Raw genomic sequence first — 26,511 nt, forward strand, 5'->3', positions numbered from 1 at the left:
AAAAAAAAAAAAAAAAGAGTTCTTAAGAAAACAAACCTTCTGCCTTGTCAGTCTTCTCCATTAACTTCTGAACCTCCAGACAGGATCTTCACAGTGATGTTCACAGGAAAAAAATGGTATTTGTAAGTTGGGAAGTATGTGTGTGTGCGGCAGAGGGAGTAGGAAGGAGAAGCCTTAGTGGTCTGCAGTTTCATTCTTGTCTGGTACCACGCTTACTCTTCCAACAGTCCTATGGAAGGCAAATGTATGTGTAAGTGTGTGAGAACAGCTTGTGTTTAATTATTTTTGTATGTTTGAAAAATGTTTTTCATGATACATTATGTAAAGTATCAGCAGTGCCTCTTCATGCTTGTTATATGGAGAAGGCATGATTGCCCTCACAATGGTATACAATAAAATATCAGTCTAGAATCTTTAAGAACCAGTATTTAATCCACAGAATCAATGCATGCTGTCTTATTGCCAGCTGCAGGACTTAGGGATGAATAGAGAGGAAAAAGGAGTACTGCATCTTAAACTAGGAAAGAAACAGATTTGGGGTCACTTTATAACTATCTTTACTGATAAATGCAAGAAAGTTGTAACCTTAAAGACTCATTGGAGTATGACGATCTTCAAATTAGATTATGAAGGATAAACGCTTAATATTACAAAGACAGACACTGAAGCTGCTAGGGAGAATTCTTATTTTTAGCTATTGATAATAAGTTTTACTTTTTGCTTTTGAGTAATTCTGTTCCACTATATTTAAATACACAGGATTGCCATTTTGTGTGTGTGGTTACATAAAGTCTGATTTAAAAAAAAAAATGAGTATATACAAACAAATGCAAAATCTATACCTGTGACCCCCCCATCAGAAATCTTTACACTACTACCTGTTTTTTTGCAGTACTTAGTGGAGAGCACTGTAGTTGAATGTATTCAAAAGTAAGAGGGTGTTTGTATAGTTATCTGTCCAGGATATTTGGGGGCAAGCAGTGCAGAGATCTGCTTGGAAATGTGCCTTTCAGAATCCCAAACTAGCCAGATATGTTTCTGGCAAAGTAGGGTAATAAGGAAGTATCTGAGCTCAGGAGGTCATGGCAGTGGGAGGAAACCCTACCCAAATCCCCCAAAGCTTTGGCTAAATTTGTTTTAAAGATGCTATGTTTTTATCAATTTCATGAAAACTGAGTGGACAGGAGCACAAGATCTGTAACAGTGCTTCTGTTGTGGGGCAGAAGTCAAGTGATCAACAGAATCTGTGCTCTTTGGACCACTGCCCAGCTGCTCAGAATGCATAGATTCATCAGCAGTGAATGGGCTTTTAACTTAGAGTTAGCTGCAACACGGTGCTGCTGCTTGCTTGTAAGTTAGGAGACATGGAGGAAGAGAGATTTGAAAAATATTGTAACATATTGTAGGGAGCAGGCTTGTAATTAATGCAAATTTCCATAATTCTGCCATTGATAGATTAATTTATTAATATATTGGGGTTTACAGTCTAAATCTGCGGATACAGGGTCCTGAGGATAAAAGCATTAAGGATGTTTAATTTATTTTGCATTGTTTCTCATTGTAGTAGATTTGGAGGAGATGCGTTTTTCCCAGGTAGTAAAGCTGAGCTACCATGAGGAGAGACAGGATAGGCAGAAATGGTCAGTGAGACTCCTATGACTGGCTCAAAATTCATCTGAGAATTCAGAAGAAATGCAGCAGTCAAGTGGCAAAGCTTCTAGCAAAAGGGGTGGTTCATGGTAAAACTGGTCTTTGTGTAAGAGCACAGACAGGGCAACAAACGTGCCCAAGGTAAAGACCTTACAAGTTTCCTGTAAAGAAAAGTGGTAAGCCTTGCTCCAGTGTCAGATACATACTCATGAAAAAGCAAAGATGGATTTTTTTTCAGCCACATAAATGTGCTAAAGACCCCAAAATCTCTGTTTTAACCTGTTAGAAATCTTAGAGCAAAATAACATCTAGTGGAACTGGTTCTTGTTGTTCTGTCTTTCAAGAAAGGTTTTGATAGACTTTCAGCAAGAGCTTGTTAAGCAGGCCAGGTATTTGTAGGGTGCCAGTTTTCTTAGGAAAAAGAGGCAGAGAGTGAGCAAAAGGATTAATTGGCCAGTTTTCAGTGCTGCTGACCATGTGGTAAAATTAGATTTGAAAGCAGGAGGTTAATAGTGGCATATTATCAAAAATGCGAGTAAAAAACAAGTTAGTGCAAGGTAATATAGGGTGTGAATTTACAGTAAATCAACTGCTCTTTAGTGCTCGTCCATGTGACCACATGCTTGTGCAGAAGTAAACGTGATGGAACTCGTTACCTTCTTTCTGTTGAATGTGGGCCAGGAATGTCCAGATCGATCACCCTGAAGCGACGTGGAGCTGTGAACCTGAACTCTAGCCTACCTCAAGCCTATTTCATGGCAACTTTTCAGTATGTCCATGTTCTTTTGTGGATTCTTATGACGAAAAAATAAAATTAAGAACCAAATTAACAACTTCATCAACAGCAAACAAAATGGCAGATGAAATTCAGCATGTATGAATGACTGATTACATTACAAGCAATGATTATAACTGCTTACAACAATAAGCCTTAGTAGTAGTCATTCAGGGAAGGAAGTTTTGTTCTGGAAAGCTCAGTGAAAAACCCCTGTTCTAAATCAAGTTGTAAAGGGAGCAAACAAAATGTTAGCATGTTTAACAGTTAAACAGAGTAAGAAATGGCCTGTAATAATCTAAATGTCAATTAAAGGGTATCTTCCTTGAAAAAATTCTGATTGCCATTCCTCAAATGGTTCCGGAAAAATAAATGGGATGCACATGAATGACTGCAGTGATTAAAAACATAATGCCTTTATAGTAAGGAAGTGAAAATATAGTAAGGAAGTGAAAATATTCAGATTGTTTGTTTAGGGAGGAGAGAGGCATGAAGGGAAGTATGCGAGATGACAGGGTAATAATCTAGGTTTTGAGTTTATTATGACAGGAGAAGGGGAGAATTCAGTGGGAAGGTGTCAGATAAAAACTGATAAAAGTGAGTATTTATTGTCATGGAATTTACTTATCTTCCTGCACTTATTTTCTGAAACTTTCTGTAACAAGGTATCATTAAGGTCAAAAGCTTAACAGGGTTAAAAACTACCCTGCATGTGTTTGTAGATTGCAAGCCCAACCAGAGTTATCTCAGATACAAAATGCTCGTTATTCTAAGTAAAAGATCCCTAGATTTTTCACTTGCAACAGTAACAAATGCATTTTCCATCTAAATAACACCTTTCACAGCTAGCTACCTGGAAACTAAGGTTTCTTTCATCTTCTCCTGAAATGCGTGTATCAGGATAGTGAGTCTGCTGCACCATTGCTCTGAACTGACCTTTCATATTTAACAGTGAGGAATCTGTGTGCTGTGCCCATGTATACCAACGTTTCTTTACTATGGTGTTTTACTTCAGTCGAACTAAATATATACTATATGTATAAAAGGGCTATTGAGGCATTTTAAGGAAGTTGGTTCAGCAATTGGTGATTTCCCCATTTATGGCATGCAAATGGTGGCTGGTTATTTTTAGAGGCAGGGTGCTCCTTGCTCTGCCAGTTGTGTAGTGCTGTCAGGATGTTACTCAGCTCTGGGCTTCAGAGGAGCCTGTTGGGATTGTTCCTTGTTTGGTTGGCCCAGCATCTAACATGAGGCTGAGATACTAGGGGTGCTATTTGAGAATCAAGGCAGATGCATCAGTGATGGCTTTGGAGATGCAGCCTGAAGATACAGTTCACTAAGGTCCTCTCGTTGCAAAGGGACTTTGTTGCCTTAATCTGTAGTTGGGGATCCTTACTGGATCCTGTGCTCTTAGCTGAATTAAGATGTGCATGTGTATATATATATATATATATATATATATATATTTTCCATCTGTGCCTACTGTTTGTGTATAGAATTTCTGAATGGATGGATGAAAACTGTGACCAAAATGATTCTGGTTTATTTTCTTCTGTTGTGTTTCTTACCACACATGAATCCTGAGTCTATGCTTACTGTGTTTAGTGTGAAGTATTGTAGTGTGCTTTTATTGCAGGGCTTCCATTGGGAGGACATCAAAGTGCAAGTGTGAATGCAGCCCAAGGTTCAGGTGGCTAGATCTAGGTACAAACGTGTTTGTCTTTGGGGAGAGCATGCTGTTCTTAAGTATGCTGAGGTAAGAGGAGGATTTTCTCCTGCAATGCTGGATCTGTGTGAGGTCCCTATCACTGGCTGGTGTGGGGGGCTGCTCTTGATACCACCAGGCTTGATGCTTTGTGGTTATTCGTGCTAGCGAGCAGAAGACTGTGTTGAATTGGCGAGCTTTGTGAGGAGGAGGAGGGGAAGCTTGGTGGGAGCTCTGCCCCTCTGTGAGGGAGTGTGTGAGACTTCAGAACCTAGCTATCATTAGGAATAGCTCCAGTTCTCCTAGCCAGGGAGTTTAATCCCAGGGTTAACATCAGACCACCCAGGCAAGGGCTACGCCGAGCTTGCCTGGGTGACTGAGCTGTCTCCATCTCCACTGTGTAGCCAGCCAGTGCCCAAGATGCAGCAGCCAGGATTCCAGCAAACATGCCAACAGATCCCTAGGAGCTTGGGGCACTTTGTTCCCTCTGCACTTTCCTGTTGGACAAAGAGTGGAAATTAGCAGAAAGGAGATGACTTTCAGGATAGTGGAGAAGGGAGCAGGGAAGAACTGGGATGGGCAGTTTACAGTGCCCCCGAGTGACCTTATGGGAGTAGTATGCCACAGGAATTTCAAAATAAAAAGCTTCAGCTTGACGTCAGCTAGAGCAATAACTTGAACCCGGCTGCTCCTCCTCAGCCACCCGTGTGTCTCGGCTGCCCAGCGTGGCACCCTTGCCTGCTTTGTCCTCCTTTAAAAGAAAAGCACCATGAACCTGCCAGCGTGCTGAGGGCCACGGCGCGGGTCCTGGGCCCATCAGCCGCTTTGCTCCTAGACCTGAGCAGCGTAGCATGGGGACTGCAGAGAGACCGTGAGACCCAGGGTGCAGCAGTATTTATAGAAACTTGATGGAAGAGAGGTGCATTTTTCTTCAGTATTGGTCCCTTGCTTTTATTCAAACCATTTTATCTGAGTCTTCATCTGATTTGTTCCCCTGACATAATGATTTGGTTGCCTTGGCCCTTCCGTTGATAGAGAGGAGGAGAACCGCAGAGGAAAGAAGCTTCTCTTTCCATAATCAGAAAGAGGGACAAGAAGGAAGATGAAGCCTACAGGGTATCTTTTTCTTCTTTTCCACCATTCTTTGTGCTTGCAGAGCCCTCTGTTCTCCTTATACGTTTTTCATACTGGGGTTGAATTTATTTCTACTGCTGCTGACTTGTGGCATCAGTAATAATGTGGCTGGCCTCAGCAGGGGCTGCAGGATGAGAAAATGTCAATGAGGTTTCCACTGAAGGAACAGAGCCCTTCCTGCAGCTCTGAGGCTCTGAATTGCAGTAGAGGCTTTTGTTATGGTGCACCAACCTCTGCACATCTGCAGAGAGCCACCAAATGGGCTGGGCTGAGCAGCTAGAATTCATATTATATGAAATACTGCACCCTGATCATCGAATGCGTGGCAGGACTGTGCCTTATCAAAATCGTTCCCATTGGGAAGTCTGAGGCAGGGTGCTGAAATGAAAGCCTGACTTTTTGAGAAGGAATAGGAGAGTTCAGCCATCCACAGCAGCAGCACTGACTTGGGGCTTTTTTCATTGTTAAATGGCTGCATACGCTGGAGACACTACAAAGGAATTTGCAAGTTTGTCAGGTTTCCCAGGAATGTCTCTGGCAGGTCTCTGTCTGGAACGTTTTCTGGAGATGGGAACACTTGTGCTCTGTATGCATATGTATATCCTGTAAGCTGGTAAGCTCAGTGAGGAAAGAAGGAATGTCACAGGCCTGTGGCCAGATCGGCCTTGGTACACGCACAGATTTCACACTTCCCAGCCTGCTAGCCCCGGTTCTTCCCTCCTTCTAGCTGGTTGTTGCTGCAAACTCAAACCTGTAAATAAAATGAAAGTCCTGTAGTATAAGGCGTGGTCAGCTTGCCAGGTCACAGGAAGGTGGCACTGGAAGCGCGTTTGTACTGTGGGGTTTCTCCAAAGAGCCTTTAATAAGTGTATTTTATGCCACCGTTCAGACCCTGAGGGCTGTAGATTAAGTTGTGGATTGGTGATTTGGGGTTTGCTTTGCCTGTTCAGGAAAGAGGGAAGTCAAGATCCCATGATGTTTCCCATAATGGGATGGCCTGCTGGATTCCAGCACCTCGGGAAAGACGAGGCAGACTGACTGGCTCCAGCAGTACTGGAAGATCTTGGGCACTCTGCTAGATCGAGTCATTCAGGCCTAGGCTGATCAGATGTAATGGGAGCTCTGTAGTAGGGCCAAGAAAATATAACACGAACACTGGGGAGTGGGCAGATTAAAAATGAATATTTATATTGTTCTAGCATCTAGACATAGCCATCTCTGAGCACTGAGAGAAATATAATTAAAAGAATACGGCAAAATACTTTTGAATTGGAAGTCATTAGCTGATCCCCTTTGTTCCTGGGGCTATAAATATTTCACTGATCTCAAAAGCCCCAGGGGTATGTTTGAGGAAAGTTTGGCAGGTGGAAATGTAGTTCCTGCACAAGCCAGATCTTGGAATAAGTGAAACAAATTTGGGTTCAGGAACTATTGCATAGTGTTACTGGATGAACAGTAAGTATTAAAGTGGAAAATTAGGGATTAGCACAAGGACCTTGAAGATGTAAAGCCAGGAGCACACAGAAAAAGTAAAACTAAAGACAAATATATCACTAATGGTGGGGCATTTGCACATTCTCATTTTTTGTGGAATGTTTCCTGCTTTGGCATTTTCATATGATGTAGTGTCATCTTATCCTGCGTGAGGCACTGGAAACTAAAGATTCTGGTCTGGTCATAAAGAGGAGGAGCAATAACTTACAAATATCTTTGTATCCTTGCAAATATCTTCAGCAATCTTTGTCCAAATCTCTCTCTAAAGGAAAAAGCGTCTTGATGAACTGTTGATGTTTGTATGTACCTTTGAATCTTGGTGGTAGAGTACCTTGTGCCAAAGATTTTGTGGCATTACTTCTCCTATTGTTTAAGACTATTAACTTTTCATTATAAGTTATTGAAAGTTTTTTTTGGAAGAGAAGCTTTTTGGCCAATAAAGTAGGCCCATGATTTCTGCAATACATCTGGACCTTTGGATCCCTTTTCCTCCTCGCCAATCAAAATGATCCAAATGGAAATGTGAGGTATGTGAGCTGGAGAGGATGCACGTGTGGCTCCAAATATCAGAAAGAATCTTTAGTCTGTAGATCTCTTGTCCTCTGCACATAATTTATAAGCAACAGGATATGACTGATATCTAAAGGAAAAATATGAAAACAGCCCAATAGGTGTAAAGTAGGTGGTATTTTAGTACATTGCTTGTTCAGTGTTGTAATACGTGAGCTAGTGAAATGTGGGATTCCAAATGATTCTAATAAAACTTTTAACTCCCTTTCTCACGCTGCAGCCAAGAGGGGCAGTCAGTAACAACTGCAGATTATGATGTGTCCCCATTCTCCCTGACTGACTCTCCCTGACTGTAAGTTAGCAAGAGAACAAGAGAAACACTCCACTAAACAAGATCAAAATGAAAGACGAAACATTTTATTTTAGAAAAAGAGTACAGTTCTTGAATATGCCAATGGGAAATGACATCAAAAAGATAACAAGATGTAGATCTGGAATGTCATATAAATCTTCTCTTCTGAGTCTTGTGATTTCTTAAAGGTGCTATATAATAGTCATAGAACGCTATTTTTAGAAATAAACTTTTCACTGGTGTTTTCTTTCTTCCTATTTATATCTGGAGATTTCACAAATAAATTCCACTGAAAAAAGAAAGACCTTAGAGACCTAAGTCTTCTAAGTTCCTGTGCCTCGACTGTCAAGAAGACAAGTAGATCGTAAACAAGCAGATTGTAGACATGTAGACATCAACTTACTTCTTAACACTTAAAGTCAGAAAATGTCCCAAGCCATTAGGTGTATTTTTGGCACTGTGCAGTAATTTGTATCTGGCTTATTGGCATTTTATTGAACAAAGCATAGTAATACCTATACGTACAGTTAATGTTATAGTACAGGGCTCTTTTTATCAAATATGGCTGTTGCATGTTTTTCCCTGCAATATATCTTAGTTTACGAATTAAATACAGCAAGCAGGTTTTTATCCTTCTGTGGTAACTTTTTGGGGGATTTACAGTCCTAGTTTGTTCTTTACTCAATCTGTTCCTTCTAGATTAAGGGATTTTTTTTCCTGTTCCCAGGAGTTTCACAAGTGTCACAAACTTTATGAATCATTCTATCATGAGAGATGCTCACTGCATATGCAGTGTTGCCTCTGCTTTGTCCTACCTTTTACACAGCCTCCACAGAGAATGTATGGACATGAAGATGTTTAAAAGGAGAGATGCTTGAAGCGTGCAGCACGCAGGTTTCCTATCTCTGCCACTGTTAGAAAAGAAATTGCAAGATCCTTCACTAAAAGGCTGTTGAAAAACACAGGATCTTATCAGGCAGAGGAGTTTGGACCCATGTAAATTCAATTCAGCATGAAAACAAACTTGTTTTAGTTCTGCACTAATCGCTACCTTCCTTTTTGGGCCTCACTGTCTTTTGTTGCTGTTGTCCTTGTTTTCTCTTCCCATTTCTGAATCTGGAAGTTTTCTTTACAGAGCTTTAGGTATCTTCTGTGGACTAGTTGCTCTTCATTATCTTTTAAGCCAAAGCAACCATTGATTTATTGGTGAATATTTACTTCTGTATGAAGAGATGAATGGAGTTTCATCACGTCCTAGTGCTTAGAAAAGAAAGCCACTCCATGGAGCACCAATGTGCAGGGGGTGCCCCAGGAATGCCATGTGGCAGCTTCCTGGCAAGCTCCGGAGCCTGGCTCAGGGAGAAGCAGTAATGCCCAGCTGGGTGGGCTACCCTTGCTGCTGCGCTCTCCCTCTCTTTGGATCCACTGCCTGTGTTTAATCCTGCTCCAATTTCAACACCTGTCTCTCCGGCATGTGTGAAACAGCCCTGCTGCCCACGCTGAGCTGGTGGCTCACCTGCCGCTCTCGGAAAGGCGGCTTTCAAACATCAGCGATGCACTAGGAGAGAGGAAAATAGACCCCAGTAGGAGGCTGGGGGCTCAGGTGGTAATTCAGGCTAAATGGTGTTAGCATGGAGAGGAGAGTGGACTGCATCGAGACTCCTTTTTGCACATAGCTGCTTTAGCAAAGCTGTGATCACTGTTGCTCACAGGCTAAGAATTATACTTATCCCATTGCATTTAGCATATAGGCCTCCGTTTCATTTGCAATTCCTGCTGTTTTTCTGACCATAAACTCTCTCTAGCCAGAAATTGTGTGTGTGTTTGTATATCTGTATAGAGATTTTCTGTTACTGTAATAGAAATACTCTAAAACAATGAAATCTACTGAAGACAATAGGGTGAGGCAAAGGCATCAAAATGACTTTTGAAGTTGATTTCTGTACAAGTCGGGTAGCACTCTCCATTGCTAAACTCACCCAATATATTCCACTGTGAGTCTTTTCTTTAAATTGCTCATTATGTTCTGAAATAAGTTAACTTCAAATCTGCCACGGTGTGAAGAACAGCTAGGGCAAGGCGTGATGGAAAATTGGCGTGTGGATGTAATTTGGAGGAGGCACATCAGGACTGAAGGACAGATATGGAAGGAATCATCAGGTAGTAAATATGGCATGTGGATGAGAGGAGCCCAGATGCTGCGATGGGGTGAACAGGACTGGCAAAAAGAGCAGAAATGGCAAGAATAAAACTAGAAGCACTCGGAATGGGGCATGTGAGCAACTGGAAGAGGAACTGAAGCTGAGTGGAGAGAGACAGCTCAAATAGTCTACTCCCATTAAAAGTTCTGGGGCCTGAGATAGTGTGGGTCAGGGCTTGAGGAAGTGAGGTTCATCAGAAATGAAACCTGAACATGCCCAATAAGGGCAAAGAGATCTGAAAAGTGGGATCTGGGACTGATGAGATGGAAAGGGCACCACACAGGCTTAGAGTAGAAATGGGAAGGGGTGAAACTGGAAGGAGGTAAGTTAGAATGGCCTATTCCTGGAAAAGTGGGCAGAAAAGCAGTGAGCAGTCACTATAGTTTATTTCTGCCAAGAATTTGAAGAATGTCAAAATTTCTGAACTTCACCTATTGCTTAGATGTGTTCTAGTGCTAAACCACAGAAGGGGTGACAATTTACAACACTGACACATACGCTGTGAGTTCATGTGCCAGGCTTCAGTCAGAGGATACGACGTTTGCAGCCCTATATACGACCACTGTGTGTAGGAGGGGGGTACCGTGCAATGGTGCTGGCACGTGCTAGTCTTAGTTGGAGTAATTGCACACGAATTCTTATGAATTCTTAAGAAGAATATTCTTAGGATGGCCAAGTTGGCAATTCACAAATTATGTTTAAGCAATTCAAGAGAATTAAGTCCCATTTAAGTGACATAATAAGCATCAGTTTGGAGTTCTGGAGCAAATGCAGTGCTCAGGTTAGACCGTCCTTCCTGCTTGTGCCCTGTGTGTCCTTGGCTACTTGCTTTTCATTCCACAGAAATTAGCAGGGGCAATACAGACAAGTTGTTTGCTGTATTAATCTTGAAACAGAACCAGGTCTGTTCTGTGCTTCTAAAACAGTGTATGTGATCACATAATTAAAGACAGTTGTACACTTACTTCTGGCAGTGCCTGACTTGGAATTTTAACTTTGCAACCTTTGTTTTGTAACTTTTTTTTTAAAAATAGCTTTTAAAAAATAGTTTAATACTGCTGCAAAAGATGCCATTACCTTGTATGTTCAGGCAGCCTTCAACAAACCGACAGATCGTTTCTCTTTACAGAGACTGATCTTCTAAAATAATGAACACAAGAAGAATACTCAGAGAAGGAAACAATGGGATATCCATTTGATATGCTTAAAAACATTACAGCTTGATATAACGAGCAGATACCTAACATGATTCTTAGGCCATCACTAGCTAACTAGCCTGGTTACCTCTATGAGCAGTTTGAGTGGTTCCTTTCCTGTGTGGTACAGTTGGGTCTGGAATTTGGTATCTAGATACCTGTGCTGATGGGTTGTGTATCTACATTTGCGTAGAGTGAAGGAGAGAGAAGACACACACATGTGTGTTCCGGCTCAGTGGCACAACTTAGGCTGGACAGGCAACTTATGGGCTCTGACTAGGTTCTGTTTGAGAAAATAGTAGGAAATTTTACTTGATTAGTACATTTTTAAGTTTTTTGTTTGTTTTTACTGTATCCTTATTATGCCTATGGCAAGAACATGATGCTGCTTTTTTGCTTTAGGTTTTCCACCACATTTTCATCTTTTCCTCCCTGTGTGAAAAGGCTACAACTTAATGTTGGTACCTGAATTCATCTCAGGCATAGCAGCTATGGGTGTGATGTCTCCAACTGTGCTGTATAGCTAGTGCATTTTTCTACATGTTGAGATTTCCCTTCTCTACTTCCCTTCCCTTCTCTTTCCCTTTCCTGCACAGAGGTACACCCTGTGCAGTGTACCTTGTACTCTTAGCTCTTAATGTTCTGATGTGTTTTTGTTTGTCCCTGCAGTTAACAAACCTGAGCTTGGCAAGCGGAGCTGTGAGCAAGGCGAGCGCAGCCTCTGCCCCAGGCTACCAGGGCTCGCTGGGCAGGAGAGGGCCCCCGTGGGCTGCTCAGTCCGACACGCACGTAGCTGACAGGCGGCCTGTGACTTCAGCAGTCAGGTAAGGGAAAATTGCTGCTGCAGCTTTCTGAAGGCAGGGAGAGCAATTCCTGGCACCCAGGGCTCTTTCATAACATGTGCTTTGCTGCTTGCTCAGAAGGTTGTGTCTGAATGCTAGGTACCAGCTCTTCCCCGAGCGGTCCTAGACACTAAGCCTGTGAAGCAGAGCTGTTCCTAGAGCTGGAAGGATCTAGGTAAAATAAGGAAATGGATGGACATGTTGAATGAAAAGGAGATATCTCTTTCTCTTTTCTAATTACCTCCTATCCTGTGTCTATAAGTCTGAGTTCTTTCTGATGCTAAGATACTTATACAGAATGTAAGTCTATACATAATATTGCAAAAGCCTCCACCAGGGCCTAATTTTTATGCTTCTTTTCCTTGAACATTAAATGCTGAAATACAGAGTAACCTACTGCATTTTTTCTAAAAGTTTCCCTTTTAAAGGTCTTACGCTATTTATTATTTAGGGCTATTTATTAATTTTGAAAGTAGTTAGGACATAAGAATTTCTATTTCTGAGTGTATACACATGGGATACTGAGTAGGGGGCTGTGATTCTGCAATAAAACTATTCTTCCTGGGGCTGAAAGAGCAGCAAGGTTTGTCCCCAGGATTGTGGAACCTGGAAGCTATGAGTTAGGGGAGATGGTGGCAATACACTAGGCTGAACAGAGGCCCAGAACTGCTCGATATCCTACTTCTTCCTGCATTGCTTGAGTAAAAAAAAATCTTTCTTTGCCTGAGACTATTTTTGCCTTTGAAAATGGAAATAATGAGGCAGACCTCCAATATGTGGGTTTGGGCTAGACAGGACTGTATAAATGAAAATACTGATCCTTATCGTTGATGCCTGAAAGGAGGGAGGTGAGAGGGGCAGACACAGTGCAGAAGGCATGTGAGCTGGGTGGTCATCCTTTCCCAAAGGGGTCCTTCAATAGAAGGATTGCAGAAGGATTTGGAAAGCTCAAGTAAAATTGTTCTTATTTCATCAGTCACTGTTTTTCCTCTTGCCTGAAGAAAAGGAATGTGAGAAATGAATTCCTGGCCTGTTTCTTTTCCAGCACATTGTTCGCCTCTGGGGCTTCGAGTTATTGAGAGAGGTGGTGATTCTGCTCTTGGAGCCCAGCCAGGGCAGCTATTACCTAATCCAAATAAAGAACCCATCCAGCAGGTGTAAGCTGCCCTCCTCTCCTAGGCAGCCTCCGTGCGCAGCGGAGTGCGGACTGTCCTAGAGCTGCTGCTCCTTTCTCAACCCTGCCTGCACCCCTGGGTAGATTCACAGACTTAGCAGGAAAGTGGACCCTGGAAGCTGTTCTGCTGTTAGAAGCAAAATCTCCTAATGCAGATCTCTGCAGAAGGCATTGTAGTTATGTTGCTTTGAAGCAGTTTCTGTTGTATGTTATCTGTAGATCTGTCACCCACCCTTCAGTGCTGGGAGCACCATTCTGAACCACACCAGGGCTGTCTCTCATCTAGCACTATATGTAATTTAACGTCTGTAGAAATTCTGCTTATTTCATCGAGAAATCCAAGAGTATATAAGAAGCATATAGGCTCATCTAGGGTAGATTTGAGTCTTCAAACCTATCATGAAGGATTTCATGTGACCCTGGGTGTGCAGGAGGTTGGACTAGATGATCTCCAAAGATCCATTCCAACCTTAAGTATTCTATGATTCTGTGTCTCAGCACTCAGAGAATACGTACTCTGCATATTCTGCATATTAGAGGACCAAAGCTTTGCAATGGTTTGTAGTGCTTGAGTTACTCTGTTTTTATTTTCAGAGCAAGATACAGAAAGAATCGTCTTAGGATGTTGTTGATGTTGTCTTCATGGCTGCTTATATCAGAAAACTTGGAGTTGATTCTTTTTTTTTTTTTTTTTTCGTTTGGAATTATTGAGTCAGTGCTTCATAACTGAGGCTGTGAAACATTCTTATGCATTTCTCTGAAGAAAGATTTGAATCTTATTTTTAAAGAGAATTCAAGAAGGAATATCAAGGTTGTAATATATGGAGCTGTCTTGCATTGAAAATCCCTTGTTTGCTATTTGGCTTGTTACTTTGGAGGTCAGCAGTTCATAGAGGGTCATCTGATGGAGTCAGCTCTGTGTTGGATGACTTGGAAGAAAAACTTCCTATTTTTATCTGGTGAGGTTCTGGTCCAGCAGTTGTAGAATTCAGCAAGAATGGGAATGTTTTCTCAATGGCTCTCTTATCTGGCTTTCACTGATTAAAAGAAATAATAATCCTTGGATCCACTTCAAATATCTGTCTTTGACATTCAGTCCTTACAGCTTTTGTATGTCTCTGTAGTATATTTAAGCCATTTTAGTGCTGCTGAGGTTTGTCTGAAAAGACTTCATTTTGTTTTGGTGCTTCTGAATTTTACATTTCAGGCTGTTCTTACCGACAAATTTTCCTTCTCTTTAATTTCCTCTCGAATTTCTGTCAGTATGGATTTATCTAAATGTTTCTGAGCAGTCATTTGTCCTCCTTTCTTTTGTTGGATTCCTTTGGCTCTATGGGGTGATGTGCCACATCAATATGGCAAAATAGAAAAGGAGATTTAGAGTTTATAATGGACAGGGAACAGTTGTGGGTATGTTAAAATGCTATTTTATAAGCCTGTGGTGCTCTTTCTTTTGAGATTTTGTTGTTTTTACTTTAACCATTTTCTATAAACTTTTGTCTAGTTCCCACCCACATAGCAGTACAGGTTTCCCTGTGCCCCAAATGAGAAGTCTGGAGAGCTGCGCAGCAGGCAGGGCGTTCCAAGTTGTACACAGGCATAGGCTCGCTTTTAATCACACCGACACAGTGCCACACTTGCTCCAGCCCTGCCTTCTTTGCCTTGCTTAGCCCATGGCCACTGCATCACACTTGCTCTGTCCTCCTAACTCCAGTTCTGCGTCACCAAGGCTAGTGAGAAAGAAATCTTTCTAATGAGTAGATTTCTGTGTTGACAAAAAGTATCTTGGATTCAACAGCAAGTTCATCTTGCTCAGGTTCATCCCTTAGAAGTCTTACGGGCAGTATGTTAGCAAAAATTCAACAATGAAATGTTAGGTGTTTTCCAAGACCTCCGTTTTATTAGCTTCTTGTTTTATTCATGACATCTTTTTCTAAAATAGACAAGATCATCACAGCTCTTCTAGAGTACTTGACACCATTTTTCTTTGGCTGTTCTGACAGATTTATTTAAGTGGTGAGGGGAGGCAGACAAGCCAGCCTCCCTGTCATCAGTCAAAAGGTAGAATGACAGCCCAAGTTACCCTAGGCAACTTGGGAGGGCTACTGCAGTCAGAAGCAAGGGATTCTCCCTTTCTCACTCCTTCACATGCACAAAATATTTCTTAACTCAGAATTTAAGCCAAGGTGCTCATATTGGTCAAAAAGGATGGTCTGTTGGCAGTCTGTTTAATGTGTGAGTTTGTATTAAAACAGAATTTTAGAATTTTCTGATCTAGGGGCTTCTAAGTTTAATTTTGTCCAGTATCACTTTGGGTGGTGGCAGCAGCAGCTACTCCTGACTTCACTGATTTGTTTGTACATAGTTACCATATGTCTAAGTCTCCAAACTGGATCTCATTACTATGTTTTCATTTTTATTTTTCTTGCCTGAAAAACTTGGGTGGGAAAGTAGCAGATTCAACTAGGATGTTTGTCATCTCAGGTTTTCAGGAACCCCAAACTGTATGCCTTGTGTCTCAAAATATCGGTGACCTTAATTTCCACTGCACTGAAAGATTTTGGAGCTGCTGTTTCTACAGTTGCTAGAGCTTCATTTACTGCAAGGGGTACATGCACTGCAGCTTGAGAACCCCTGCTCTAATCATATTGTGTATGTCCTTGGGGCTTGTGAGATGTGGAAGCACTCTCTGCAGTGCTTATTCTATGCTCGTCTAAGTGGCTTCTCCACTGTTTCCACAAAACTTTGAGTCTTGCCAGAAAAGGCTTCCCAAGGAACGATCCCAGGCTAATTTTGATTCCCCAATCTAGATTCAACAAGGAACAGCTTGTTACTTTTGTCATAAAGGAAGGTGGACCTGGCCTCAGAGTTTCCTTGTTTTTTATTTTAAATTTTAGGGGTGTGGATCTTAAAATAGGAAGCCAGCAAAATGCTCAGACCCTGACTAGACAAGTTCTGAAGGATTATGAGAAGAATAATGCTAGCAAAGCTACGAGAGGTGCTACATGCAGGCTGATTCTCACAATGATAAAAGAGGGAGCAGTTGATAGGATGTCTTGTTTTTGCATCTGAAGGTGTTGAAGCCAAGTTTGGAGGTTGCAGCAGAGACTGTGGGAAAGAGCTAACTACAGATGGGCTTGCAATTACAAGTAAGGAGGAGAGAATTCCTAGCCATCTTGGCAGCTAAAGGCAAATTTTTAAAGGAATAAATATGTTTATTATGTGATAAGTGTTGCCTTGTTCTGCATCTTGAGGATTAAAAATGACTTTAAGCTCTTCCAACGTTCTTGCAGTTCCTCGTGATGCAGAGGCTGCCCTGTGCCCTGTGTGCCAGGCGGCCAGGGCCTGTTTGTTTGCCCAGCAGCCAGGGCAGGCGAGCTTGGCGGCCGGGGAGCGTGTGCTGCCCTCATGCCCGTGGAGGAACTGAAAGCAGCGAGAGCAGCAGCGCTGCACAAAGGCCTTCAGTTCGCTGTGAGCAAACTCAGCCGTGACCTTAGCACCTCCCAGCCCGGGCAGCCCCGAAGTGCCAGAGGAGCAGCAGCACGGCGGCACCCAGTCCAGCCCCGAGTTAGCACAGCCATGTGTCTGCTCCTTCCTCCCGGCTGCTCGCTCCTTCCCCTTTCGCTCTTAGGGGGCAAGTCGGATTTTCAGCTCCGGCTGTGTGCGCTGTGCTGTGTTTCCTGAAGGCTTCATAGTTGCCACACAGTCCTTTTTCCTCAGGCCTATTCTCCCTGGTCTAAGTGTGTTGTTTCTAGTATCTAGCAGTAGCAGGCTGCGCTGTCCTCACTTTTGGTGTGGAAGACTCTTGATCCTGAGGCAAATCATCCATAGCTCATTCTGGTGCTGCTGTCTTTGATTTTTTTTTCAGTTGCGAAACAACTGGGAAAGACCCCTGCTCACTGTCTACTTTTTCAGTCTGCTGCTTACAGTGACTGGTGCTGCACTAGGAAGACTTGTTCAGAAAAGTCCCTTTTGAGCTAGAATAGCTATTTCTGTCACTGAAGGCACATGAGGTTGAACTGCTGCCCTTTGGGTTGTGTTCCAGGTGTAGGCCTCTGTTCTGGTAATGCCTAAATTAGTTCAATATCTTTATTTGAACAGGGGGTATAAGTCAGGGTGGATGCAGAGGTTTTCTGCCCCGATCCCTTGCCAGCTTCTCCTTGGCAGCTCTGTCACACTTGGATTTTGGCCTGTGGCCCTTGTAAAGCAGTATTTCTGGGTGCACTGAATCTGGGGCTTGATCTCTTGTAAGGAGATCCTTCCATTCTAAGGAGGTTTGAGGAGAGGAAGGCAAGGAAAGGAAGTGCTACCTGGGTAGCTGTATGTTCTTGCAGCTCATCCCTTTTCTAGCTTGGGCATATTTTTCCTCTACTTGTGCATATCTGTGCATGTAACAGCCTCCTGCCTCCCTCTGCCAACCTATGTATGTTTTTTTTCTCCCAGGGTCACTGGTGACAACTCATTAACTGTGAAAGCAAAGCTATTCCCTTAAATTTTACCTACACGTGGCTTGCCTTCTTTTTTTTTTAAATATATTTTGGTTGCATTAAAAAAAAAAAAAAAAAAAAAAAAAAAAAAAAAAAAAAAAAAAAAAAACCCTTGTGATGGCAGGTCCATTTACTCTCCATCCTGCTCGGAAATCGCCCTGAGCCTCCGCACCACGGGTTGGCACGCTGTTGAAGGATCCCTGCTTCCCACAGCGAGGCCTTGGCTCCGTGTGCCTGGAGCCTCCGGGAGAGGAAAGGCGGAAAGCTCGTGACTTGCCCAGACAGTCTGAGGCCTGGCCCTGCAGCCCCGGCTCCCCAGACGCTGTTGAGTCGGACTTGGCTGGCAGCCGCCGCGCTGTTACTTTTCCGAGGTAATAAGTGCGATTAATCGCAGGGCCCTTTCCAGAGGCGAAGGGGGTTTGGGCCGAGCGCGGGAGCCGGTGCGGGGCTGCGTGCTGGGGCCTGGCGGCAGGGCTGAGCGGGGCACCCGCGGCCTTGCACCGCGGCCTCGCCGCCCGGCTGCTCCACGGGGCCTCGCGCCGCCACCTCCTCGTGCCTCTGGCCCAACGCAGCGGGCACAGTTTTGTGCTGGGCTTGCGCGGTTAGGGTTTATGGAATAGCTTTGGAATTGGAAGAGAACCCTGCCCTCCTCCAGCACCTGGCTCTGGCTGCACGACTTCCTGTCAGGGAAGATGTGCCCCTCTTTCCCAGTATCCCAGCAAGTAGCCTGTAGTGGTAGGAGGAGGGCAGTGACAGAGGTGTCATACATTCCCTGAAACCAGTGCTGATAATGGGCTTGGATTGTGGCTTTTCAGCTGCTTCCACAAACCGACCTTCCCCTAATCTAAACATAGGATTTGTTATCCTGCTGATTGCTTAAATCTTCTATGCTGTGCTTTGGACTAACCACTGCCAGTATCTTCAATAAAAGTGCAGTTAACTCTGCTGGACAGCAGGGACATTCCCCGCGTGCAGGGGCAGCTTCAGCTGTTACTGCTGACTTGTTCTCACCCCGCTTTCTGTTTTTCATAATGGGGCTGTGCATGCTCATATAAATATTTTTGCTTTCTGGAAACATTGTAGTCTATTTTGTGAGCTGCAGCAGTGAGTTCCACAGGTAAATTATGCATTGTGCCAAAGTTTCCTTTTATTAATTGCTTGTTTTTCAAATTCACCCAAAGTCTCTGCTCCGTTATTATATGAGGTCAAATGGAAATACTCGATTTATTGCTTTCTACACTATTAATTTTGTGTGGATTTATAATCTCCCTTCTTACTTGCCTCTCCTAAACTAAACATTCCCATTCTTTTCAACTTCTATGCAGAAAACTTCCCAGTCTTATGAAAATTCTCTGGCTGTCTTCATAGAGATGACAAAAAACAAAAGCAGTAGTCCAAGCACAAGTCCTTGATTTTATATAAAGGACACTATATTATTTTAACACTATTTCCTAACCCATAACTTTTATATCCTAATACCTTGATGGTTTCTGACCATGCTAAACACCAAGGTTTTAATTGATTAAGAGGTTTTTTTTCCCTTGGGTTATTGCAGTTAATGTAAAACCAAGCAGCATATATGGCGATTCATGCTGTTATAATTACTCTTTCTTTTCTCCCTTAGCAGTGAACTCTCCTTTCTGGCGTTCAGCCGCCAACACTGGATTTTGCTGGCTGTGACTGAAGTCACATGCTGTTTTCTGTTCTAATAAGAATCAAATTCAATACCGAGTAAGTTGCCATCTTCTAGCGTTCTGTGCTATTTGACTCATAAACTTCCAACCCAGCCATCTCTGATCTTAGATCTTTTTTGAAATATCCTGTCTAGATTCTAGATCCTTCAAATTGAGAAGGATCAATGAAGGGACAGCAAATGTCCCCTTTTTTTCCCCTACATTTATTAAAACCTCCCATTCAGTGTTAAAATACTTGCTTTCCACAGTGGTATTTGGGGGGTTAATGCATCCATATCTCTCACTTCAGTAGCTCTCCTGGGGGATGTCAACTTTGCCATGTGCTGATTTCTAGGAATGAGGGGAACCCGGAAAGCAAGTGCTCTGCGGGTTAATACCCAGAGCAGCCTTTCTCTCCAGAGGAGCTCTGAAAGGGTTACACGGGAGCCTTGGCTCTTTCTTTGAGCTATTTGGAAAGGACGGGCCTCAGACAGCTTGGCAGGAACCTGGGGCCCTGTTTTTTCCAGCCCAGCCCTTCCTTTTGCACGGAGTTGTCAGGGAATCCCACGAATGTCTGGTTTCTCCCTTTTCCTATTTTTTATTTTTTTAAGGCAATATTTTTATCCATCTGTGGCTCTTCCTCACACAAGGGCTTCGAGTTTTGTCCATCGCTTAGCCTTGCGGGTAGTGAAACAGGAGCAAAAGCCAAACTACCATGCCATAGCTGTTGGAATTAGTTCACAGTTGTGCAACTGAGAAGGGCACTGGGAAGTTTCCCAGAAGATCGTCCTTTCTGGCTTTGAGCTCAGGGCAGGTCCATCTGGCCTAAGAACAGAGGGATTGAATGAGCCCATCTTTGAACTGTGCTATGCCTGTGGGTCACAGGGAAGCACTTAAAATCTCAGAGTTGCATGTTCTGTATCCTCCCTACCAGGCACGCCACAGAAAACTGCCTTGTAGAAATGAGAAGCTCCTCTATGAGTCAGGCTTATCAAGCATGAGGCAGGTTAGCAACCTTCCCTTCATTTGTGCCGTGCTCTCCAGGGCTGCTCTCAACCTGGACTCGTGAATATTTTGGAGTCTTCCAATTTGGAGTCTGCTCTGCGCCCTTTCAGAAAACTGAAGAAGTTGCCTAGAGGAAGCAATAGCTCCCTTAATGTTGGAGAGGAAGTTTGGTTAGTGATGAAAACAAAGGTCGTTTACAGCTGTATTGAAAGCATTGGTGTTTTACAGGTGTGAGGATTATTTTGCTGTGTAAGCCAGCCAGCAGAAGGGTGCAGCCTGAGATCTATGTGGACAGGCTTTCTAGCTGGCACGTGTGGGGCAGTGCCTGGACAATTCTCTGGAATCAGCAGCCAGAGGGCCTGGAGTCAAAAGCAGACTAAGGATTTCAGTGACCAAATAAGCGTGCCAGAGCAGGAGGTCGCAAAAGGGGACTCGAGCTCTGTTGGCTGCGGGGATTTCCTCTTTGCTTTTAGGCTCTGGTTTTGGGCTACCTTCTCTTGTACGGTGAAGTTTCCATCACCGACCTTCATTCACATTTTCCATGCAGCCCCAGGTCACGTGTTGGCTTTTGTTGCTCAGGATGAGCACGGCGCTTTGTTTGGTGTTTTATCCTCTGCTATAAACAGGAGTTCTCTGCCAAGAACACACAAAAAACCCGTTCCTATCCCTGGGACTATTAGTTAGCCTTTCCTATGAGGATCCTGCTTTGTCACCTAATATCCCCAGCTGTCACAGGAGCTGCTCAATTGTATGTTGTTGGCTTCGTGACAGCCTGTTATTCTCTAGGGCTTCTCTGGTCTGCAGGTATCGATCAGCACCTGTTTGTGAGCCATGCAGGGCTCTGGCATTTAACAAAACACTATTTTGAAGAAAGAAGGGAGGGAGAAAAAAAAAGGAAAAAAAGCATTAAAAAGTCAAAGTATTTGAAGCTTCCCTTTGCATGTAGTGACAGCTTTGCTTGGAGACCCTGCTCACCATTTCATAAGTTTTTTGAAATCTGTGGGGGTGTAATCTGAAGATGATGATGCAAACAGTATTTTACCCTAGAGTGTAGTCTTTTAAGTGAATAGTATGAATTAAATGAATGTTATTCATTTTACAATGTTATTACTACTAAATTTATTATTTACCTTACATATTTGTAATGTATATATACATTGCAATACCAATTTATGTATTATTACTATTAAATGAATAGTATGAAACACTGCACACTGTCAGTTAGTGCTGAGTTTAACCAAATGGATAAGAGTACTTTGATAATAGTATTTCAGCAGCTCAGGAATGCAGTTAGTGGATCGGCCAGTGCTAATAGCAAAGATTCTAAGTGTGCTGTGAAAGGTGGGTTATGTAACATCAGACTAAAGTAAGGGTTATGTAGAATACTGATGTATGCAGAGTCCTGTATCATGAGCAGGTATTTCATACTCTAACAGTAGTTGAATCCTGGATATCCCTTAAAAAGAAGCTGGGTAGCATTAAAAGGTACCAGACACTGTCTGGTATTAATATTTCTTATCCTGTTACTATCCTCAGCAAATCAGGCATGGAGAGGCCAAAGCAAGGCCTGATTGCTCTCGGTCTGCTAAAACTGCTCCTGAGACAATAACCTTTAGTAAAAAGGATTTCAAAGAGAGAGAGCCATATCAAAAGTGATTTAGGTTCCAGCTGCTGGTATTCTTTGCTTCAATTTCAGATTATGTCTGGCTCACAATGGGCCTTCTCCTGCCCTTTCTGTCTTTCTGCTGTCTGGCACATGGAACCTGACTCCAGAGTTTTAGACTAACTCAGGAGGAGCAGAGGGATTGGACTAGATGATCTCTAGAGGTCCCTTCCAACCTCGACCATTCTGTGATTTTGTGATAGCACCTTTAAGGACCTGCAGAACCTGAGTATGTGAGAATAGGTTTCATCAGGCCTGTGTTGTTAAGGAGGATTTCTGTAGAATAAAAGAAAGTATATTACTGTGGTTTTTTTTTTTTTTTTTTTTTTTTTTTTTTTTTTTTTTTTTTTTTGGTGCTGCTGTTTGTGTTTCTCTGAAATTTTCTGAAGTCCTGATACCATATAAATTCATAGGCTGTGGTTTTTTCTCCACTTCTTGCTACAGAATCAAAATCATTGTTTGCACCTTGTTTATCCAGGTCTTAATCTGTTGTTAAGAAACTAGCTTTAAGATGCAAATTACTAGGTAAGAAAAATGGGTAAGATCTTTCTTTATGAATTACTTTGTCTTTTTTCAATGTCCCTTATTCACCTTTGTGCAAGCAAGGGCTTACGAAGAGGGCCATGGTGTAGTACGTAACACCAAGTTGAGTCCCTTGGCAAGTGTTCCTGTGTGCAGCTCTAGCCATCTGGAGGCCGTTTTTCTGCTCTTATTTATGTTTTCACATAAAATGAGCCTGCAGTAGGACCCCAGTTACAGCTTTTGTGTTGAGTTTAGCCCATTTGTTTAAACATCCTGCAAGGCATCAGTGTGAAGAAGTGACATTTAGGAGCAGTCTCGCTCGGCCACTCGACACCGTTGTTACTGTGGTCTTCTGGCGTGCCTTATCTGTGGAAGGAGGGATCTCTTGAAAGGACATTATTCTTCTAAACAGCTGGGGTATTTTAGGCTGTCCTTATAAGGGCTTAGCATCTGCAGCTGCAACTTTGATGTGCTCATGCTTAGCATTACATGCAATCACTTGATGAAATTCCTGAGGTACTGAGTCCGTGATTCCCATCTGTGTTCCCTGGATCTGGGAGCTTCTGACTAATTAGACAATCTTTCCTGTACGCTGTAGGAAACAATTCCCTTTGGCTGTAGAAAAAGGGATTGGGTTGGGTTGGAGTATGGGATTGCATAATTATTTCATCTTTAACCACAAATTCCTATGAAAGCTATTGCACTCCCTCTGAAGATACCTGCTCTTGGCATTTGGTTTTCAGAATCAGTAGAGATATTCACCCATGTACAGTCTAGAAACCCGGTTATTATGGAAACCACAAAAAGTTGCATCCCCAAGAGAACAGCACAGCCTTTAGATTTCTGTCATTCTCACCCCCCGAGGGGAAAAAATGATATGATGCTGTGAACCGGGGTTGACCACCTGAGCCGATACAACTGTGTCAGATCCTTCTGCCCACACTATTGGCATCACAACTATGTATGCCTCTTCAAAAGGATTGAAACTAAAACCTTTTTTTTTTTTTCCCCATGTGCCAGTGCTTACAGTCTCCGCCTCCTGGCCTGCAGTTACAATATACAACTGTATATTGAGGCACAAATCTCACGTAAGGGACTTGTCTGAATTGACAGACTTGACAGGGATCTCATATAAGAGCTTTAGGTGATGCATGTACATGTGCAACTTGAGCATCTTTTTCAGATGGGCTGGGAGAGATGGATCTTTCAACAAATTCTAGACAAGCCCAGGAGCTGTCTTTTGCGAGTGTGCCAGATCTTTTTACTATATGAAGTACTTATCAGAAGATCCTTTTACGCACCTCCCTCCAGTGACAGACTTTGTCTGTCATCAGCTTTAGCAGTTTCCTGAGGTATTGCTGACCTAGTTTACTGAGGTAAGCCTGGGCTTATTCTGTAATTTCAGAGGTCTGAGGACAAATCCTCTGTGGACTGGGTCTCACTGGGATCCATCAGCTGGCCTGCTTGGTCAGCATGCACTTTACTGCCTCGTGAGGAAAGAGGGTGATAACCGAATGACTTGGGGGTTCTCCCACAGTTTTCTGCTCCACTTCCTGCTTTGGAAGTGGCTGTAGATTTGCCAAACATGCTGAAGTGGTTAAGTGTACCAGCTCCTAAGGAAGCTGAAGGGGAGGAGGGTATTTTTGCCTGATGGGTTTTCAAAGGGAGCCGAGACTTTGAAGTTTTGTTTTAGCAGCTGCCAGGTATGTTGCCTCAGCCCTGTGCAGCACTTCTGCCCCCAGCCGTCGTGTGTTGCCTTCTTCATGGATGCCAAGATGGAGAGAAGGAAATAAGAGCAAAGTAATTAAACCAGGAGGGTGGGCACTAGCAATAGCTCTACTGTGTGGTGCTCTCTGGGTTATAGTGCCTCATGCCACATGTCAGTGAAGCACCTTGCACTTGCTTTGGCCTGTCAGTGAATTTACTTCACTCCACTTTGCCTTTCTAATTACAGCTTGCCCAGCTCTCTTCTGCATTATTGCCCCCCCCCCCCCCCAAAATAATGAGAATAATTCTAATCTTGTGTGCTGTTATAGCCACATACAATAGGCAGAGATTTGCAACCAGGAAACCCTGAAACTCCTTGTCAGAGCTAGAGGGGCCAGATGGTTTTCTCATAAGACAGAGAAATGAGCAGCTAGTCCAAGGCCTCACATGCCATCGCTGTCAAAGCAGGGGCACCAGCTCTTCACTGCTTTAGCTGCTGGAGGTGCTTGGCAGGGTCCATCTCCTCTGCCACCCAAGGGAGTGGGAACACAGCTTGTTTCACTGAATACTCACCTCCTGCATGTTCCCTCCATGGCTTTTCTTACTGAAATGTTGGTTTACTGAAAATGCTGTAGGTTGAGCCCTGTTCTCTTCTGGAGACAAAAAGGTAGATGGATCCCAACAGGAGATTGGAATTTATGGAACATTAGGAGTGGAGCGCGGACTGTTTTCTGCATAGCTTAAAACAAAGGAGCAGCAAGAAAGCCAAAACTGTCATAAACTGGAATACTTTTCTGGCAAGGGAGCACGCTTCTATGGTATTAATATTGGAGGACAAGGTGCCAGAAAATAGGGAGATTCTTGCTGTGCTGTATTTGAAGAATCTGCCTTTTTTTTTTTTTTTTTTTTTTTTTTTTTTTTTCAGGTGAGGCTCTGTAAAAATAAAAGACTTTCCCTTCTTTTCTTCAGTGCATTGCAGTGCAGTCCTGGTGTGTTTTCACAGGCTTCTGGTACCACTGGCATCAGGAGGGGGTGAAGTTTCTGGGAGGGGTGGCATAATCCCTTATTGCAGTATTACAGTATCAGCTATAGATTTTTCTAAAATGTTTTGTTTCTCAGTATTAAAACCTGAAAATACGCAAATCAAAACTGAACCTACCATTCAGTTCTGAAGTTATTTTTGGGGATGAATCTTAGCTAATACTTACCTACAATACATTTGTAAATATATCCTGAGTTTATATATTCCTGTGATATATCCAGTGTGTTCATGGGTCACATTATTTTTTTCTTTCTGAAAAGCAATTTTCTGCAAATAGTCTTGAAAGGATACCAGAAGGAATACTGTGGACTTGAAAAAGTACTGTCAGATTTAGCTTGAAAAGAGCCTTGCTTAGAGTTTGTGCTGCCTTGGTTAAGTAACCACTTCCAGCAAAGTATCACAGAGTGGTTAAGGTTGGAAGGGACCTGTAGAGATCATCTGGTCCAGAGGTCCCTTATGGCATCTTAGGAAGGGGGTGGCCGGTGAGGGAGAGGACAATAGCCCTTACCTTTTACAGCACAGTGTGGTGTGAGCATCACAAAACTTGCAGGGGGAGCAGAGCTGCTTCCACCTGCAGAATAACTAGCACCACGACCCTGGGGTTTCTTTGGCATGGCCAGGGAGCCAAGCTCTCCTTAGGATGGCTGTTGGCGTGTGTGCATGTCGTGGTTTGTGCCATGCTTATGTGGGGTCTCCGTATCAGCAGCATTAGTGCGGTGTGTGTGTGTGTGATGGGCTCTGCTGAGCCAGGGTGTGTTTGTGCAGTGGGTGATACCCGGGCAGTTATTCTCTTTAACTGGGGAACTGGGAGTGCAGCCACTCCCTTTATTAGGCTTTAATCCTTTGGAAGGGAGTGCTGATGCAGACCTTGCCAGTGCCCCTTCCTACTCTTTTTCTAACCTATTGTTGAAGACTCAGGGAGCCACAGCAGGTGAGTGGATCTTTGTACAGGAGGTGCAGATTAAAATAAATAAATAAATAAAATGCTCCATTTGTTCCAGTTTAACACAATTGCAAAGGGAACCTGGATATTAGCAGGTGGGCGATCATTCCCAGATAAGTATACTCTGTATATTGTCAGTCTTTGTTATCGTACCTTAAAAAAAAAAAAAAAAAAATCAGGATTACAATACGGGGAAGATGAGCGCTAGAGATACCTCTTTGGCCAGCAGGCAGGCTCACTCAGGTTTAGGAGCCTGTGAGAACTGTGTAAGTCAATATTCTTTTCAGTGGGAAATTCCCTTATCTTCATTGCTTTGGAGCTAGGTTGAACATTTTCAATTATTTAAAAGAAGTGTCTTGAGAGCCTTTACTCTGCCCTTATATATTTGTAATTCCTTCTTGTTTGAGGAATTATCCAAAGCTGAGAATGTGTTAAC

At 43.0% G+C, this 26,511-nt stretch overlaps 1 protein-coding gene across 3 annotated transcripts in view; it reads left to right on the forward strand.

The window, feature by feature from the left end:
- TTLL5 (tubulin tyrosine ligase like 5) overlaps positions 1-26,511 on the forward strand; it is a 121,219-nt gene that overhangs the window by 56,661 nt on the left and 38,047 nt on the right. For all 3 annotated transcript variants that reach the window (XM_026051817.1, XM_026051819.1, XM_026051818.1), the window contains exon 29: positions 11,687-11,841. In XM_026051817.1, coding sequence (XP_025907602.1) covers positions 11,687-11,841 — 155 coding nt within the window. The remainder of the gene's footprint in view (positions 1-11,686; positions 11,842-26,511) is intronic.

The sequence above is a fragment of the Nothoprocta perdicaria genome, unplaced genomic scaffold, assembly GCF_003342845.1.
Source record: "Nothoprocta perdicaria isolate Ctin4 unplaced genomic scaffold, notPer1 scaffold_8, whole genome shotgun sequence".
Classification (NCBI taxonomy): Eukaryota; Metazoa; Chordata; class Aves; order Tinamiformes; family Tinamidae; genus Nothoprocta; species Nothoprocta perdicaria.